Raw genomic sequence first — 19,328 nt, 5'->3', positions numbered from 1 at the left:
GAAATTGTTAGGTTGGGTTTTTTTTTATTTTAGTTTCAGTTTTATTCGAATTATAAAATTATTTGAACAAAGCCCAAACTGAGGCCAAATCTTATGAAACGATCAATAATTTTCACTATTTTTTTGTTTCAATCTAATATGTATATTGCAAAATATTGATTACAAAGCGCTGGCTTGTAAATTTCATTTTTACGCTAACTACACAATACATTTGGTGTTGCTCTATATTGTGGGTAGTAGCGATCGAATGACGCAAAATGAACTTATAATTTCTGTAATTCTATAATTGCTTTATAGAGCCGATAGGAGCAAAACCTCCAATAATTTCGATAGATAGCAAGAAAATTTGGATGGAACGGCGGTTGAACACCAGCATTGTTTTTTTCTGCCCGGCTCAGGCGTACCCAGTAGCTTCATTCAGGTTAGCGCCACAATTATGAATGTATAAATAGATCGAATTTAGAGCACACATAATGATAGAGTTATTAAACGCTCAACGTAATATATAAATATTGTTCACATGTAGAGCCTATCGGTAGCAAGTCACCATCGTTCTCCAATGACGCTGTAACTGTTGCAGTAAAAGCTGCTGGGAATTCGAGCACTGCTCTCACCTGCCAAGCTCAAGCATTCCCTGTTCCAGTATTCAGGTAGTTTTACACGCGACTTAGGGCTATTCTAGATCAACATTTCATAAGTGATATATGTATGTCAGGGAACGAGAAGAGATTGATTGATTACTCGTTTTATCTTATTAAAATATCACGTATCAGAACCTATCGGCAGCAAAGCTCCGTCTCTATTTTCGGAGGCGATTGCAGTTGTGAGAGCTTTGTCTAACGACACAATGGCGCTGCTATGCCAGGCACAGGCCTTCCCAGTTCCGGTATTCAGGTATTTTGAAAATTATGTGTCTACTTCAGGACTGTCCTGTTTGTTCATTCTTTGTAGAACCTATCGGCAGTAAAGCCCCTTCATTTTCCACTACGGTGATCACGATCATTATGACCAAGTCAAACAGCAGTGTAGCATTGCTTTGTCAAGCCCAGGGTTACCCAACACCGGTATTCAGGTAGGCACCCCAAAGTCAAGGATGCTGATCAATCGGGTTAAGCAATTATTCATTTAGACATTGGCTGTTGATTCCCAAAGGCTAAGCTATTCGCGCTCTCTACCTGTTTTCACATTCAGAACCAATCGGCAGCAAGTCTCCTTCTTTTTCCACCGATGCTATGGCATTCGTAAAAAAATCTGTAAATGGAATTGTGGCTTTGCTATGCCAAGCCCAAGCATTTCCTGTTCCAATATTCAAGTAAGTAGTGTACATGGCACGTTTTGATAGACATAAAAAGGGTTCCTTATTCCGGTAAAAGGCAAATTTGCTGTAGAATCGCTTAGTGAAGACACTTTTACAGTGAATTGTTCCATGATTACTTTTTAGAACCAATCGGTAGTAAGGCTCCTTCGTTCGGATCTAACATAATGACATTTTTGGATGTCGGTGTAAGTTCCAGCGTGGCCTTGTTGTGTCAAGCTCAAGCGTATCCGGTACCGATCTTCAAGTAAGTGCAACACAATGCAGTGTATCCTATTCCAAGTTTTAAAGGCAAGGGAGCACCCTACCATAGATACTTGGACGTTTTGCTTTTCATTGATAAATGTTCTAGAACCGATTGGCAGTAAGGGACCGTCATTCGCTACTCATTCTATGAACTATGTGGATAGTTCCCTAGAACAAACGGTGGCACTACTTTGTCAAGCACAGGCGTATCCAGTTCCAGTGTTTAGGTAGGCGCTAAACAGGATATTGGGATGTTTCTGGTAGTTTAAAAATAACAATGCCCAAAGGCACAACATTAATTGTGGCTTTATATTTTCGATGACCACCTTTATAGAACCGGTAGGGTTCAAACCTCCTAGTTTCAACAACGACGCATCACAGTTTGCGCTCTCGTGGGATGTTGGAACACGTGTTACGCTGTTGTGCAATGCTCAAGCATTTCCTGTACCGATCTATAGGTAACGATTTGCGCGATAATGTGAATTTATATAATTTTTATCCAGTTAGTATGCATTTGTGCTCAGATACTAGTTATAGAGGTGCTTTAAACTATGATCAATGCACTATCGAATTACTAAACATCCAACTAGATATTCCTGAAGTACATATACATATATCATGATACAGTCAAAACATAAATAGCCATTCACTTGCTTGCAAAAAAAATTGTTTGTTATCAGTAACATTAATCGCCTTTCAAACGAAGAACTCTCAAAATGACTTCAGGAGTTTTTTAGATTTTTAATTGCATATGAATGCTACGTTGAGCAATATTATTTTCACAAATTTTTCATCATGCAAACATGCATCGATATTAAAGCCAATCGGATTTAATGCACTTTCTTTTCAAAAGCACGCGACATTATTTGTCTTTCGCGTTCATGCTGGCAAACAATGGGCTCTGCTATGCAACGCTCAGGCATTTCCTATATTTAGATATATGTTTTATCTTCCATCTTTTGCTCAATCATTTTTAGAACCTATTGGATCTAAAGCGCCGACTTTTTCTTCCGACGAGAACAGTCGTTCGTACACAAAGTTAAGCAATCATAGTTTGGCTCTTTTTTGTCAAGCACAAGCCTATCCAGTTCCGATTACTAGGTACATATGAATACAAAGCTAAACATTATTGTTTTACTCCGTAAAAAAACGATGTAGATATAATACATTTATTCCCAGTACCTGTTCATTTCTAGTACCGTAATATCAAGGGTGATCATTGTTCCAATATTCATATGTTGAATTGATTGACTGATAGCTAAATGATTTTCATTTTGCAGAGCCGATCGGTTCTAAAGCTCCAACATTTCCTTCTGATGCACGCAGTATAACCTATAACAAACCAAGCAGTACGAGCTTAGCATTGTTTTGTCAAGCGCAAGCGTTTCCAGTACCAATTACTAGGTACGTAGCAGCATATCGAAACCAGAGTAGAAACGGCAAGGCAAAACTTATCCAACTAAATGTTTCTTACTTTCAATGAAACAAATTTCTTTTAAAAATGTTCAACTGCGTGAACACACGATCTCCTTTCGGGCATGAAAGTTTTGCAAATTAATTGAAGCTTCATTCATATATGCTTCGGTTTTTTTTGTTGTAATTTTCAGAACCCATTGGCTCAAAACCTCCAACGTTCAATTTCGATTACAAGAAGCTCTATTTTGTAAAACCAAGTAATTCCAGCATTGCTCTGTTTTGTCAGGCACAAGCGTATCCAGTGCCAGTTACAAGGTAGCGCATCAATTCCATCCTTTAAAATTTTTGTTAGTGATAACAAAAATACAGCATGCAAGCTATATTAGCAAATATTATGATTATTTATTAGGTCGCTGTTAGAACGTTATTATCATCCAGCTGTACCAATTGACATGAAATCTCTGATGATTTTGCTTCAATCATATTTTCTTTTATGAAGCCGGGTGTCGCATTATTTCGCGAGACTCAGGAATATACTATTCCTTTTTGGAGGGGCTTATTCCAACTCATTTCAGGCAATTACTCATACGAACATTGGTATATGTATTTTCATTTGACTTTTTGAATTTTATGTTTAAGAGCCTATCGGATCCAAGGCCCCTACTTTTCCTTCCGATTCGGGAACAAGTTCGTTTAAAAAGCCTGCCAATTCTACAATTACACTTTTGTGTCAGGCCCAAGGTTTTCCCGTCCCTATAACAAGGTAATTTATCGGTAGTTATCAGGCAATTTGTTTTATGTAGGGTGTGAATATGTATGGCTTATTGGTGTTTTTTCCCATAGAACCAATCGGTTCGAAAGCTCCTAGTTTTTCCTCTGCCTCTAGAACGAGCTCATTTGTTGAGTCAAGCAGTACTAGTGTGACGTTGCTTTGTCAAGCCCAGGCTTTTCCTGTCCCAGTAACGAGGTAATCTTAGTGTTAAAATAGGATTCAGGCAGTTTGTATGTTTTACTGTGGTAACATATTTTTTGATCGCGTTTTACTATTCAAATCAATATGTCGCTATTAACACAGAACCCGTCGGTTTGAAGGCCCCCACATTTTCTTCGGCTGCCCTAAGCAGTTCATTCAAGTTGCCAAGCAGAGCAACGATCGCGCTATTTTGTCAGGCTCAAGCGTTTCCAGTGCCTATCATAAGGTAATCCGCGAATACTGATAGTCTAACCAACATTCAGAGGATTGGATGCAATTGTTTATCTTTTCGGAAGTTTTGCCGTAAATTTTGATTTTATATTGATACATTTTATTCGTTTAGAGCCTATCGGATTGAAAGCACCGTCGTTTGCCTCGGCACTACTTAGCGGATCTTTCAAGTATCCTAGTAATACAACTTTCGCTCTATTCTGCCAAGCTCAGGCTTTTCCAGTACCAATTACGAGGTAGGCGGGATATTTTATGTCGCGGAATCCTAACAATTTCTGGCAATTTGTGAAGATGATCAGTACAAACAATTGGTTCATTAAATTGGTTTGTTTTGAAAATGCCTCTGCAGAACCTATCGGTCTTAAAGCACCTTCATTTTCGACAACCGCTCGCAGCAGCTCATTTGAAGAGGCCAGTAATAGGACGCTAGCTCTTTTTTGCCAGGCGCAGGCCTATCCTGTTCCAGTTACAAAGTATGTTTAATATGCACTATTTTTATCCTAAAATGACCCTTTTTCTGTTCAGGCAATGGGTTTGTATCATTTTAATTGCAATTATTAAACGTTTCATAATATCCTTTTTTATGTAATCTTTCGTGCAGAGCCAATCGGTTCTAAACCGCCGACTTTTTCAACCGATTCCAAAATTAGTATGTTTGTCAAACCCAGTGGCTCATTTATGGCTTTGTTCTGTCAGGCACAGGCATACCCGGTACCGGTAACGAGGTATAATTCTCTATTTTTCTTCCAGCAATTTTGATTGAACATTATTACGCTATAGATGTAGTGACAGTTTATAACATAATAATGTTGTTTGAAATAATGATATTCATAGTGAAATATTGATTAATCGAAACATTAATTCAGAGCACTTGCTATTCAAATGTAGTTGGAAATTTGTCAAACAGTTTATGGTTGTATGAAGTTCTTGTTTACCATTTTAGTGATTTGATTATAACATAGGCTTTTACTTGCGTTAATCATAAGTTCCAACATTTGGGTAATTTTCAATATGAACAATGGGCTGCATTTGGATATTATTGTGCTAAACAAGTTTTTTCGCATTGTTCCTGGCGGTGTTAGAACCTATTGGATCGAAAGCTCCCACATTTTCGTCCGATTCGATGGGAAGTATCTTCAGACGGTTCAGAAATACGAGCTTTGCTTTGTTATGTCAAGCTCAAGCCTATCCAGTGCCAATTACTAGGTATGTTTCAAAATTGAATATAAGTAGCTACCAGCAGGGCTAGCGAGTGTTATGTTAACATTCAAAAGACGTAGATATTGATTGCTATCCATGCAATCATTAGAAATCTTAACTATCAGTACAAACGGTTTAAAGACTTTAAACGCAGACGCACAGAAGAAAATATGCTACGCAACACAAATCGCCAACATCAAAATTCTTACGCGTGGATTGGTTACTTGTTGTCTAAAGTGCTTACTAAATGTTTTCCTGCTCCCATTGACAGAACCAGTCGGTTCTAAACCGCCAACGTTCTCGTCAGAATCGAAGGGAAGCATTTTCGAGAAATCGGCCAACAGCAGCTTTGCGTTGCTCTGTCAGGCTCAGGCGTTTCCGGTCCCTATAATGAGGTAAGCGCGAGTTCCCAGGTTCAGTTATGTTTATCATATTTCAATTCATCAAGATCGAAATCGCAAGAAAGACGACGGTCCGTCGGATGCAAAGCGCATGTGGAATAACATTTGGAAGGCAAAATTTTACTATGATAGAACGAATCTGAGTGAAATTATCTTGGCTTTACACACACGAAAACTTTAGCAATATAACCCTACAAAGGATGCGATCGAGGATTATGCGATACGATCATCTTGCAGATGATTATGTTTTCGTCATTTTCATCGATACGTGTGGCTCCTTTGTAGACAAGAATAGTTAAACCGTGTTTCGCTGTTTGGTTAGCTTACCATGAAATTTGTCTCTATTTGGTCTGTTTTTCTTACATTTTCTTCTTTCTTTCCCCGCAGAACCTGTCGGCAGTGTTGCACCGAAAATTTCCGGAGATCGCCTTCAGGAAATGCGTGTAACAAGTGCGCAGGATTTTGCTATACTCTGCCTTGGGCAAGCCTTTCCAACGCCGGCCTTCAGGTGATTGCTGATAGTGCTTTGATTTGATTGCGTTGTGTCTTGTTTCCGTTCTGTTAACGCGATTAACTTACAGGCGCATTATAGTAACTCAGTAATCCGAGCAGTGCATTATTTTCATCGGTGATGCTTATCCCGTTTCTGCATTTTGATGTTGGTGGACATTTGATTTGAAAGTCATGGTTTCTTCTGTTGGTTAAACTTTGTTTTGCATTGAGACAACGCGCACGCTTATCCCATACCATGCTACGTTATACCGCATTCAGGAAAACGTGTGGATAAACCATTTGGTTCCAAATGGTTCTAGCTGATTATATGTTATCACCCCATTACAATCTTTTAGAACCTGTTGGTAGCGTGGGTCCGAAAATATCCGGAGGTCGTCTACAAGAAATGATCGTTGAAATGAAGGCTAATTTTGCTTTACTTTGTTTGGCACAATCTTTCCCGGTACCGGTGTTTAGGTAATTTGGTTTGATGTAAAAGTAGCATATTTTGTGACTACTTTTCTATACTATAACTGGATGTGTTTCGATAGGAAAGCAGACAAAATGAACGATATCATTTTTTATTCGCAACTCAATCTAATAATTGAAAAGTGTGCTATCAAAAAAGTTTATGGCATTTACGTCTAAGTCTTAGATTATCTCTATCATTTTGGAACTCATAACTTTAGGTAATGTGAAATTTATTTTAAATTAATCAGATTCAGAGTATTAAAACGGTACCGTCAACATTTGGCAAACATTGTTTTACATAATTCCATCTTTGAATTTTACATTATTTTTCACATTTCCTGCTATATTGTTCAGAACCTATTGGCAGTGTTCCTCCAAAAATATCGGGAGGACTTTTGCAAGAAATGAAAGTAAAAATGCAACAAGACTTTGCAATTCTCTGCTTGGGGCAGTCTTTCCCAATGCCAAATTTTAGGTAAGCACAAAGCGTTCCATTTTTGCCAAACCGTTTTTTGAACGATTTATGATTGTCATACTGGGTAATTTTTAAGTAGTGCATTGTGGTTGGGAGATAGCTCATGGTTATTTATCATTGGATAAATGTGGTCATTGTAACGCAATGAATTGGTATGAAAGCCGTTATGTGCAGGTTATTGGTAAGTATGGAGTAATGAAAGTAAGATTATATGAAATATATCAGTTTGAAATGAGACAATCGGTACAGATTTTTTTATTGATATGCCTTGTTTTGACAAAATAATTGTTAAAATAATAAAGTGTAAAAATGTAATTTGTGTTTTTAAATATTTGTAATTTTGTTTTCAATAAAACTCAAAATTGATCGTTCATCAATATTAAGACTCAAAAAAAAACTATTTTACAATAGTTGGATCAAATATATCGATACATTTATGAAACTCGTATATATAAAAATCTTACTTTCATGCTCTGATAGGTAATTGTATAATTTTGACGAATCTTTTACAGTCAGAAGTAAGAATAGAAAAAATTATTGTTGATTTTAATGTATACATTGTTCACAAGCTATATTCCATAGTCTTTTCATCGCTTATTTTCCTATTTATTTTTTTACATGTATTATGTTTGTGTTTAATTATATTTTTCCAAAATATTTTTGAAACATCACTTATGCTATTGTGTTTTTACGATTGTTTTTATGAAAAAAAAATTATTAGTGTTATAAAAATATTTTTTCATTTAAAGACTATGGAAAATGCTTAACCAATCAAACATGTTTGTACTATGCTAATTCCAACTACCTTATTTTTCGTTTAATCTTCTAGATGGTATAAATACATCGAAGGAACTCAGCAAAAGAAAGCTGTCGTTTTGGATGAACGCGTGAAACAAGTATCTGGCACTCTGATCATCAAAGATGCAATTGTAGATGACTCTGGTAAATATCTGTGCGTTGTCAACAATTCAGTTGGAGGTGAAAGCGTGGAAACTGTGTTGACGGTAACGGCGCCTCTTGCGGCGAGAATTGAACCACGTACGCAGACTGTGGATTTCGGTCGTCCAGCTGTGTTCACTTGCAAGTTCTCCGGTAATCCTATCAAAACCGTTTCCTGGACGAAAGACGGCAAATCGCTAGGCCACAGTGATGCAGTATTACGTATCGAATCAGTTAAAAAAGAGGATAAGGGCATGTACCAGTGCTTTATTCGAAACGATCAGGAAAGTGCTCAAGCAAGTGCAGAACTGAAACTCGGAGGACGATGTGAGTTATTTTATATATAAATGTCTATTTCTGTTTTATCGAATGTTTGCTATTGCTATATTCGTTACAGTTGATCCCCCAATCATTCGCGAAGCTTTCCCAGAAGAAACGCGTCACCCAGGCCCATCTGTATTTCTCAAGTGTGTTGCTGGTGGAAATCCTACTCCTGAGATAAGTTGGGAACTGGATGGAAAAAAAATCACAAACAGCGAACGATACCAAGTTGGACAGTATGTGACGGTCAACGGAGATGTTGTGTCGCATCTGAATATCACGTCGATTCACTCAAACGATGGTGGTTTGTACAAGTGTATTGCCAGCAGCAAGGTTGGAGTTGCCGAACACTCTGCTAAGCTAAACGTGTACGGTCTTCCATATGTACGAACAATGGAAAAGAAAGCTATAGTAGCTGGTGAAACTCTCATAGTTACCTGTCCAGTAGCTGGCTATCCTATCGAATCGATTGTATGGGAGAGAGGTAAATGAACAGAACGTTTATAAATATAGTTTAGAAAAGTAATATATTTTTTGTTGTAGACAACCGACAGCTGCCCATCAACCGAAAACAGAAAGTGTTTCCAAATGGAACATTGATTATCGAAAACGTCGAACGAAATTCCGACCAAGCTACATACACATGCGTTGCAAAGAACTCCGAAGGATACACTGCTCGTGGTACACTAGAAGTTCAAGTCATGGGTAAGTTGAACGAACCATATTTTTTTCCCCAATATTTAGAAATAATTGCTCGTGATACCGACACCGTATTTATGCAATATATTTTTTTACTCATACACTTTCGTTGGAGCCTTTCAAATTTATATTTTAATCGGTTCTATACGAATCAATCGTAGTAATAATGCTTTATTTTCTGTAATTTTTTTCATCAATTACATATTTTGGTTATTTATTTTTCCAAAAATAAACAACTAGATTTTTATTTTCATATTTTTTTTATATCATAATTGTTCATAATTCATAATTTTCTGTTCATAATTTTCTTTTATATAGAATCATTATTTTCTTTACGTTACGTTTTACATTTATATAAAATTTTTCGTTGGATCGGTATCACGTCGCATTATTTCTAATAATTAATAACAAAATGTGAAATGTATTAAATGGAATGGAATGACCGTTAAATGTGGTTAGAGAATTGTTAACCAACGGGTTATGTGATAAGATTAGTGTTAATTTAAAAATGCATCTAAATCTATCGCGATTGTTGCTACGACGTGTATTATAATACGATATAAAATCATACACACATAGTTTTGCCACAAATCGTTCCTTTCGGATTCGGCGAGGAGCAGATAAATCAATTTGATATGGTTTCCACGATGTGTACGGTAAACAAGGGTGACATGCCATTAGAAATCGGATGGGAGTTTACTTCATCGTTTCCGAGTCCAGGAAGTTCCAGGAAACTATATACAAACGACGGAGTATTAATCTCACGGACAAGCGCTCGCATCAGCACCTTAAGTATAGATACAGTACGAGACCGGCATAGTGGAAATTACACTTGCCGAGCTAAGAACGAAGCAGGGATGGTGGAGTATACGGCGGTACTATTTGTAAATGGTGAATGAAATACGCAGTTAGTTTAAAAAAGTTTGTTAGTCACATCCTTTAATCTCTTTGATACGAGAAACGTTCTCCTGAAACTTTGATCATGTTGGGCCATATTTGTTACACATCGATGGTTTACATTAACCATAGAAGCTATAAAGGATTTTACAGTTCCTCCGCAGATAGTACCTTTCGAATTCGGTGAAGATGCGGTTTTTGCAATGGATATGGTATCTGCGACGTGTACCGTTAATAAAGGCGATCTTCCAATCGATATTGTTTGGCTACTAAATGGACACAAAATATTTTCTAATGACGGTATTCTGATAAGCAGACCAAGTCCAAGACTGAGTACGCTTAGCATCGAATCTGTACGCGATCGTCATAGTGGAAATTACAGTTGTATCGCCATGAACCACGCTGGTACCATGGAACATGTCTCGCAGCTGTTGGTGAACGGTGTGTTGGTTTAGGTTATAGTTATCTTTTGCAGCTTGTAATCTAAATTCCTTCCATAGATTCCGTTAAATAACTTCGCAAATATGTAGTTCTTCCGCAGATAGTTCCATTCGATTTTGGTAGCGAGGACATTTTTTCCCTTGATACGGTGTCCGTATCGTGCACAGTCAGCAAGGGTGATTCTCCGGTTGAAATTCGTTGGCAGTTTAATGGAAACCATTTGACTACAAGCAATGGCGTACTGATTTCAAGGCAAACTCAGCGCACTAGTTTTCTCACCATTGAATCTGTCCGCGATCGTCATTCGGGCAACTACAGTTGTATTGCGGAAAACCTTGCTGGTCAGGCTATACATACTACGTCGTTATTTGTGAACGGTGTGATATTTATATTTTTTCATTACTGGCATTACTTATTAATCCTTTTCCTGGTATACTTCATTACATTTCAACGATGTGAAAATGATCATTGACTTTAATCATCTCCGTCCGTTCGGGCGCGACCATGGAACAATTTTACAGTTTAAAAAAAAATTGAACTATTCCAATTGCTTTTAAATAAGCCAGTCGAATAAGAAAGAATAGTTAGCTGGCTCATTACTTTATAGATAGCTAGCTTATATACGCTACAACTAAATGTTTGTTTTCCATTCAAAAGTGGGCCCATCAGTATTTCCATTCGATTTTGGCGAAGAACCCGTCGATCTGCTGAACACTGTTTCGATTAACTGTGTTGTATCGAAAGGAGATACACCAATCATGATTGAATGGCTTTTTAACGGTAACCGTGTTACGACGGATGATGGTATTACTATTCTGAAGAGTGGTCAAAAGATTAGTGTTCTCTCAATCGAATCGGTTCAATCACGACATGCCGGAAATTATACGTGCGCCGCTAGAAATAAGGCAGGAGAATCGCAGCATACATCGGAGTTGAAAGTTATCGGTATGACCGTCAAGCAGCATATTACATGCATGTTCTTTGCATATTAACCATTGCTCCTTTCCTATGTCAGGTTCTCGATAGATTATTGGTTATTATTAGTTTAGAGCGATGTGATGCAGTGTCCATATGTTTTGAATCGTAAAATTAATTCGTTTATTACAACGTTGGCTTAGCTGTTCCGCAAATTATGCCATTCGAATTTGGAGACGAACCGTTTGATTCTGCAAGCACGGTTTCAGTGCAGTGTGTCGTAATGAAAGGAGACGTGCCCATCGACATTGGATGGATGTTTAATGGTCGCCGTATATCGAGTAACGATGGGATAACCTTATCGAAGCTCGGACAGAAAATGAGCACACTGTACATTGAATCAATCCGTTCCCGTCACGCTGGCAATTATACCTGTCGTGCCAGTAATGCGGCTGGTAGTGTCGAGCATAGTTCCGAGTTAAAAGTAATCGGTATGATTGTGTTTTCGAACTGTTTAGATTTTTGTTATTATCAACCTTTCCTATATTCTCCGTTGTTTAAAATCTCAATATTTTTTAACGTCTGTGTGTTTTTAAATAGTGGTGCCTATTATTCTGCCATTTGATTTTGGCGAAGAAGTATTTGACAGCGGAAGTACGGCGTCAATAAGCTGCATAGTAACTAAGGGAGACACTCCAATCGATATAAGCTGGAAATTTAATAACCGGCGTATCAGTCTAGATGATGGCATTCTGATCACAAAAGGTGGTGGTAAAATTAGTGTGCTTTCCATAGAGTCTGTACATTCACGGCATGTAGGAAATTATACATGCTCAGCTAGAAATATTGCTGGTAGCGTTCAGTATACGGCTGAACTGTTGGTCATGGGTAAGAGACGCATATGTTTATTTAACTAAAAATCCTTCCTTCATTTGATAATCCGCTCCATTTTTTCGGTCAACAAAATGCGTCAAATACATCTTATTTATTCGTGCTATATTATTCTCCTAAAGTTATTTTTTTAACTTACTATGGAAGCAATGTCATAGTATGTAACGAAACATGCCCCCAATGGATATCGATTTAAAAGATCAACATTCTTCTAGACGAAGGATACGTACAGACAAGTACATGAAGAATTCAATTTGTATTTTATTGCTTACTTACGTGTCGTCGATTTATTGTTACGTTTCGTATGAACTGATGATTTTAATACAAAATTTATTGTATATCTTCTCCATGGCTTGTGCTCATCAGTCGTTCCGATAATATTTCCTTTCGAGTTTGGTGACGATGCGTTTGACACGGGAAGCACAGTTTCAGTAAGCTGCATAGTAACAAAAGGCGATACACCCATCGATATTAGCTGGTTATACAATGGCCGCCGGTTGTCGTCAAGTGATGGAGTGATGATAAACCCTAGTGGCAATAAAATTTCAATGCTCTCTATAGAGTCTGTCCTCTCAAAGCAGGCCGGCAATTACACTTGTAGTGCACGGAATCAGGCTGGAACTGCTGAGCATACGTCGCAGCTTAAAGTGATAGGTAACGAAATACATTGGATTAAATTATTCCTTTGCTCTCTTCCTTTTTCCCTTTCAATATTTTCGTAATGATCGCTGAATGCAACTCAGTGAAACCAATCATACTTCCTTTCGAATTTGGGGAAGAGCCGTTCGATACTGGCAGCACAGCATCAGTGAGTTGCATCGTTACTAAAGGTGACACTCCAATCGACATTAGTTGGTTGTACGATGGGAGGCGTATTGTAACCAATGACGGTATATTGATCATGAGAAGCGGTCACAAGGCAAGTGTGTTAACGATTGAATCCGTTCAGTCCCGACATGCTGGGAATTACACTTGCCACGCGGCAAATCGAGCGGGCGAAGTCTTGCACTCATCTCTTCTACAAGTTATTGGTTTGTTGGATGTCTACTTCACACATTCTATCGTATTATTCAGCTATTCCATTGCTTGCTTATCTCCACATTTGTATTAAAAATCAAATAATTCCTTGTACATTCCTGTTTTCGTCACAAAAGTATTGCCTGTAATTTTGCCTTTCGACTTTGGGGAGAATGCCCTTGATGAAACTAGCATGGCTACAGTGCAGTGTGCTGTTACGAAAGGAGACACTCCGCTTAGTTTTAGTTGGCTGTTCAACGGGAAGGATGTGATTTTAGGAGAGTCGAGTATACTAGTTGCGAAAAATGGTCAGCGTATTAGCATGTTAACAATCGAGTCCGTGCAATCGGCTCATGCCGGAAACTATACATGTATGGCCAAAAATATCGCTGGACTTGCAAACCACACGTCGGAGCTGAAGGTGATAGGTAACATTGATAGCTGAAACTAACAAACAATTACTTAATTATGTATTATAAGGTTGTTGCACCATTTCCCTATTGGTTCGATACTGTTGCTTATCCCTATGGTCTGTGTTATTGTGAAACTTATCATCATCAGTTAAGCCACTCATAATGCCCTTCGAATTTGGTGATGAACCGTTTGACATGCTCACGACATCTACCGTGAGTTGCGCTGTGGTAAAAGGTGATGCTCCGATTGAAATTAACTGGATGATCAATGGTGAAAATTTTAGTTCGGAAGACGGTATTACAATAACAAAATCGGGTCCAAAAATGAGTATTTTGTTCATTGATTCTGTTCAGCCGAGGCACGCTGGGCGATATACCTGCGTTGCACGCAATAAAGCTGGGTTTGTGGAGCACAGCTCAGAGCTGAAAGTTATAGGTTAGAGTGATTTAATTTTTTAATCTTTACCCGTTTTTCGCTTTCCATCTTCAATTATTTTTATAATACCCATGTTCACACAACCCTCTTCGAAGTTCTTCCTGTTTTGCTTCCTTTTGAATTTGGCGATGAACCGGCTGATGTATTGAGTACTACAATGGTTAGCTGCGCTGTCGCAAAAGGCGACGTTCCACTTGACATTGAGTGGCTGTTCGAAGGTCGAAAAATCGAACCAAGTCAGGAAATATCTATTATGAAAAATGGACAGAAGATTAGTATGCTCTCAATCGAGATAGTCCAGCCCCGACATGCGGGGAATTATACATGCCTCGCTAGCAATCGTGCCGGCACAGCAGAGCATACGTCCGAGTTGAAAGTGATCGGTAACTATATAGAAAAGTGTTTAATATTCATAGCAGCTCCATAACATATCCTTCACATAAACAATCTCGCAAACTTTTTTCATTTCATTTCAACTTGATTTTCATTTATTTTACACTACCTTGCGCTCAAGTTCCACCTATAATACTTCCGTTCGAATTCGGAGAGGATCCTGCAGATGTTCTAAGCACCACCTCAATTAATTGTGCAGTAGCAAAGGGCGATCCGCCAATAGAAATCAACTGGATGTTCAATGGTAGCAAGATTTTCACCTCCGATGGAATTCTAATAACGAAAAGTGGTCAAAAAATCAGTTTTCTCTCCATTGAGTCTATACAAGCCCGACATGCTGGAAACTACACGTGTGTTGCTAAAAACCGTGCGGGTTTTGCTGAGCACACATCAGAGTTAAAAGTGATTGGTAATCAAATGTTGGCCATACGGTAACTGTTTATGTCCCTCTCCTTTCCAAAGTACCACCTATACTGCTTCCGTTCGAGTTTGGGGATGAACCTTCCGATTTGGCTAGTACGACCACCGTCAGTTGTGCCGTTGCTAAAGGAGACACTCCGATTGAAATCAGTTGGGTGTTCAACGGCAGCATACTGTTTTCTAGAGGAGGTGTATTAATAACAAAAAGCGGTCAAAAAATTAGTCTTCTTTCGATTGAGTCGGTTGAACCGCGACACGCAGGAAACTATACATGCATCGCTAAAAATAGAGCCGGATTGGCAGAGCATACGTCAGAGTTAATAGTGATTGGTAAACAATTTGGCTTTAGAATTTCCCCAATATTTTTCACTGTAATCCTACTTTATATAGACACCGTTCTTGACACATTCTGCCTGTTATCCTTTCCCAAGTGCCTCCCATACTCCTTCCATTCGAGTTCGGTGAAGAACCCTCGGACATACACAGCACTACCACAGTTAGTTGTGCTGTAGCAAAGGGGGACACTCCTATTGAGATCAACTGGATGTTTAATGGAAGCAAGATATTTTCAAACGACGGCATCACGATCACCAAAAGTGGCCAGAAGATGAGTTTGCTTTATATTGAGTCCGTTCAGGCTCGCCATGCCGGAAACTATACATGCGTTGCTAGAAACAAAGCTGGATTTGTTGATCATACGTCGGAGCTAAGAGTGATTGGTAGGCCTAAAAGTGCTTGAAGTAATTCGAAACATAAATTATTACCCTTTTCCATCTCCTCTTTTATTACCCTTAGCTGTAACATTTCGCCGTTGTGCTGTCATTGTTTTTCTGTCTTATTTTTCTTAGTTATACCCATAATTATGCCCTTTGAATTTGGAGATGAACCATTTGATATATATAGTACCACTACTGTTACGTGTGCTGTAACGAAAGGAGATTCTCCCATCGAACTTATTTGGCTATTTAACAATCATCGATTGCGAACCAGTGATGGCGTTTTAATAACCAGCAATGGGCAGAAAATAAGCTTTCTTTCCATCGAATCAGTTCAACCTCGTCATGCTGGAAACTATAGTTGTATTGCAAAAAACCATGCTGGTGAAGCGCAGCATTCATCGGAGTTGAAAGTTATGGGTTGGTTGGCTAGATACTACATGCTTTTTGCTCACTCGTTTTTGTTAAAATCCTATTTTCCTACTAATCATCATATACCTCCTTATCGTGCGCCTCGATTTTGTTAGCTACAAGTTTGATATCTATTCAAATTCTACCATGGATTGTGCTAAAACTAGGGACGGACGTTTCTTTAAACGAAATCAATTTGCACAATTTAGCTATCTATTTTACATGAATGCAATAATCTGTCCGGTCTTCTAGTACTGCCCATAATACACCCGTTCGAGTTTGGTGAGGAACCTTTCGACATCTACAGTGCAGTGACAATAAGCTGCACGGTCACAAAAGGCGATCTGCCAATAGATATTAGTTGGACTTTTAACAACCAATCAGTTGTCTCTGGAGAAGGTATTCAAATTTCTAGAAGTGGCCAGCGTAACAGCTTGCTATCTATTGAATCCGTTCAACCGTGGCATGCTGGGCAGTACACATGTGGTGCACGAAACGCCGCAGGAACAGTCGAACATAGTTCCGAGCTGATTGTTATAGGTTCACTATAAACATTTTTCCTTATATGAATGCCATTATTTACACTCCTAGTCATCCTAATCTCCTGTCTATGTCGCGATTGAAAATCATTTCTTCCTCATAAGTTGTGCCCTATATCGTCCCGTTTGAGTTTGGAGATGAACCGTTTGATACATCAAGCATGACTACAGTTAGCTGTGCGGTTACGAAAGGAGACATGCCAATCGAAATCCTTTGGTCATTTAATGGACAACCACTTTACACGAATGACGACAACGGTGTTATCATTACGAAAAGTGGCCACCGTGTCAGTATGCTGACCATAGAATCAGTTAGTTCGCAGCATGCTGGAAATTATACCTGCCTGGCACGCAACCCAGCCGGCGAGGTGCGCCATATATCGCAGCTGAAGGTGTTAGGTTGGATTTAGTTTGTTAATATATTATTGATGTAATTATTTTCCGATGTCCTTTTTCCTATCCGTTAAGTACCACCTTCTATTACACCGTTTACCTTTGGCGAAGAGCCGTTGAATTCGGGAGAAAGCACCGCCGTAAACTGTATGGTCTTTAAGGGTGATGCACCATTACACATAAGTTGGTATATGAATGGAAATCAGTTGCCCACGCACGAGAATGGACTCATCATAGGCCGTGTTTCGGAACGGCTTAGTTCTCTTACTATCGACCCGATTGGTGACATGAACCGTGGTACCTACGAATGTCGCGTTAAAAATCGTGCCGGCGAAGCTGTTCAATCAGCAAAACTAGTAGTTAATGGTACTGTTGTTACTGCTTTGTTTACAATGGAAACATATTTTTTCGTTCCTATTCCTCCCTTTCCGAACATCTGCCAGTCGCGCCAACGATAATGCAATTTAGTTTCGGTGATGAGATTTTGAACACTGGTGACAGCATTGCGGTTAATTGTATGGTGGTGAAGGGTGATTCGCCGCTGGAGATCCGTTGGTATCTGAATAACGTGCCAATTTCGTCGGAAAACGAAGGCATCGTAGTGGTTAAACTTTCCGAAAAGCTAAGCTCACTTAGCATTAACTCGATTGAACCCCAGCATCGAGGGTTCTATGAATGTCGTGTAAAAAATAAGGCCGGCGAAGATACCTTGAGCGCGGAGTTGATAATCAATGGTTTGTTTTTGACAGAAATGATATTTTGTTATTATATTTCTTTTGCCTTTACCTTACAAACACATCCCTAATGTTAACTGCGGTCTGTTCAAGCTCTGCCGGTAATTAACCCATTCCACTTCGAGGATCATGTCGATTCGGAGGAGAGCGTTCAAGTCACCTGCCATGTCTCAAAAGGCGATCTACCAATCGAGATAAGTTGGCTGTTCAACGAACGACCGATTCGTATTAGTTCCAACATTGAGATCACATCGATCGGTAAACGATCCAGCTCGTTGAACATACCTTCCGTTAATGCAGATCACTCAGGAGTGTATACGTGTATTGCGAAAAATATCGCGGGCAATCGCAATCAGTCGGCCGAATTGTTCGTTAATGGTACGGTGTGGATAACGAATATTTGAGTACTAACCGCATACGAATGCATGCCCATATAGAATTTGTGTTTTGGGTTCCCGATGTCCTTTTAATATTTAGTTTTCTTGTGCCCATTTTATCAACATATCCATTACAACATAATTTTTATCTTTTTGCGACATAGTTCTTCCAAAAATATTTCCGTTTTCGTTCGGCGAGGAACCGTCTTACATCGACAGTTTTGTAACGGTGCAGTGCGCAGTAACAATTGGTGATCTTCCCATCAGCATTGAATGGTTGCATGACGGAAAAGTTGTACCGAAATCAAACGATTACGGTGTGTCGATCGTGCACTCCGGTCGACGTGTCAGTACATTTACGATTGAATCGATACGAGATCACCACGCTGGCAATTATACCTGTTTGGCACAAAATCAGGCTGGCTTGGTCGAGCAAAGTGCCATGCTGATAATAAATGGTTTGTGGTGAATGTGAACCAAAAAATCCTTTATTTCTCTCTTTTTTTCCTTCTATCACTCATTTTATTGCATTCTATTTTTATAAATCCAAGAATCCTTTAACAGCAACACTGATTGCATTTGTCGTTGATCCTTCAATCATTGAATATTTTACCTTATTTTCAATGAATGCACTTCGTCATTCACACATGAGCGATGAACTCGTCATTTTAGTACGAGATATCGCCGAATAATCTGTAATAGATCATGTATTAGATTAGGTACATTGTCTGAGAGGGTTAATTTAAAATTAAATATGTTTTTTTTGTGTAACGTTATTGTAACTCTTATTTTATTCGCGGTTATGTCAGTTCCACCCAAAATAGTTCCATTTAGCTTCGGCGAGGAAACGATGAATTCGGGAGATTCGGGATCAGTCCAGTGCAACGTACTGTCCGGTGATTTTCCGCTTTCGATCAAGTGGTATTTTAATGGTTATTTGATCAATGATCATACTATCACGATCACAACGATTGGCAAACGATTGAGTGTATTAAACATTGACTCCGTGCACGGACGACATGCGGGCAACTATACGTGCGAGGCACAAAATAAAGCCGACACTGTTTCCTTCACGACAGAGCTGCTAGTGAATGGTTTGCAATATTCGAATCAATATGTAGTCCAGTTTTGCTATCCTTTTTCCAAATTTTCCTGC

At 38.8% G+C, this 19,328-nt stretch overlaps 1 protein-coding gene across 1 annotated transcript in view; it reads left to right on the top strand.

The window, feature by feature from the left end:
• Positions 1-19,328, top strand: part of LOC128721074 (cell adhesion molecule Dscam2) — a 47,299-nt gene that overhangs the window by 14,847 nt on the left and 13,124 nt on the right. The window contains exons 6-10 of the mRNA XM_053814785.1: positions 8,050-8,486; positions 8,557-8,964; positions 9,024-9,185; positions 17,889-18,173; positions 18,982-19,266. Of these exons, the coding sequence (XP_053670760.1) occupies positions 8,050-8,486; positions 8,557-8,964; positions 9,024-9,185; positions 17,889-18,173; positions 18,982-19,266 (1,577 nt within the window). The remainder of the gene's footprint in view (positions 1-8,049; positions 8,487-8,556; positions 8,965-9,023; positions 9,186-17,888; positions 18,174-18,981; positions 19,267-19,328) is intronic.

The sequence above is a fragment of the Anopheles nili genome, chromosome 2 (assembly GCF_943737925.1).
Source record: "Anopheles nili chromosome 2, idAnoNiliSN_F5_01, whole genome shotgun sequence".
In the NCBI taxonomy this organism is placed as follows: domain Eukaryota; kingdom Metazoa; phylum Arthropoda; class Insecta; order Diptera; family Culicidae; genus Anopheles; species Anopheles nili.
Note: the sequence above shows the minus strand (reverse complement) of the source record. Positions and strands in the feature narration are given on the sequence as shown.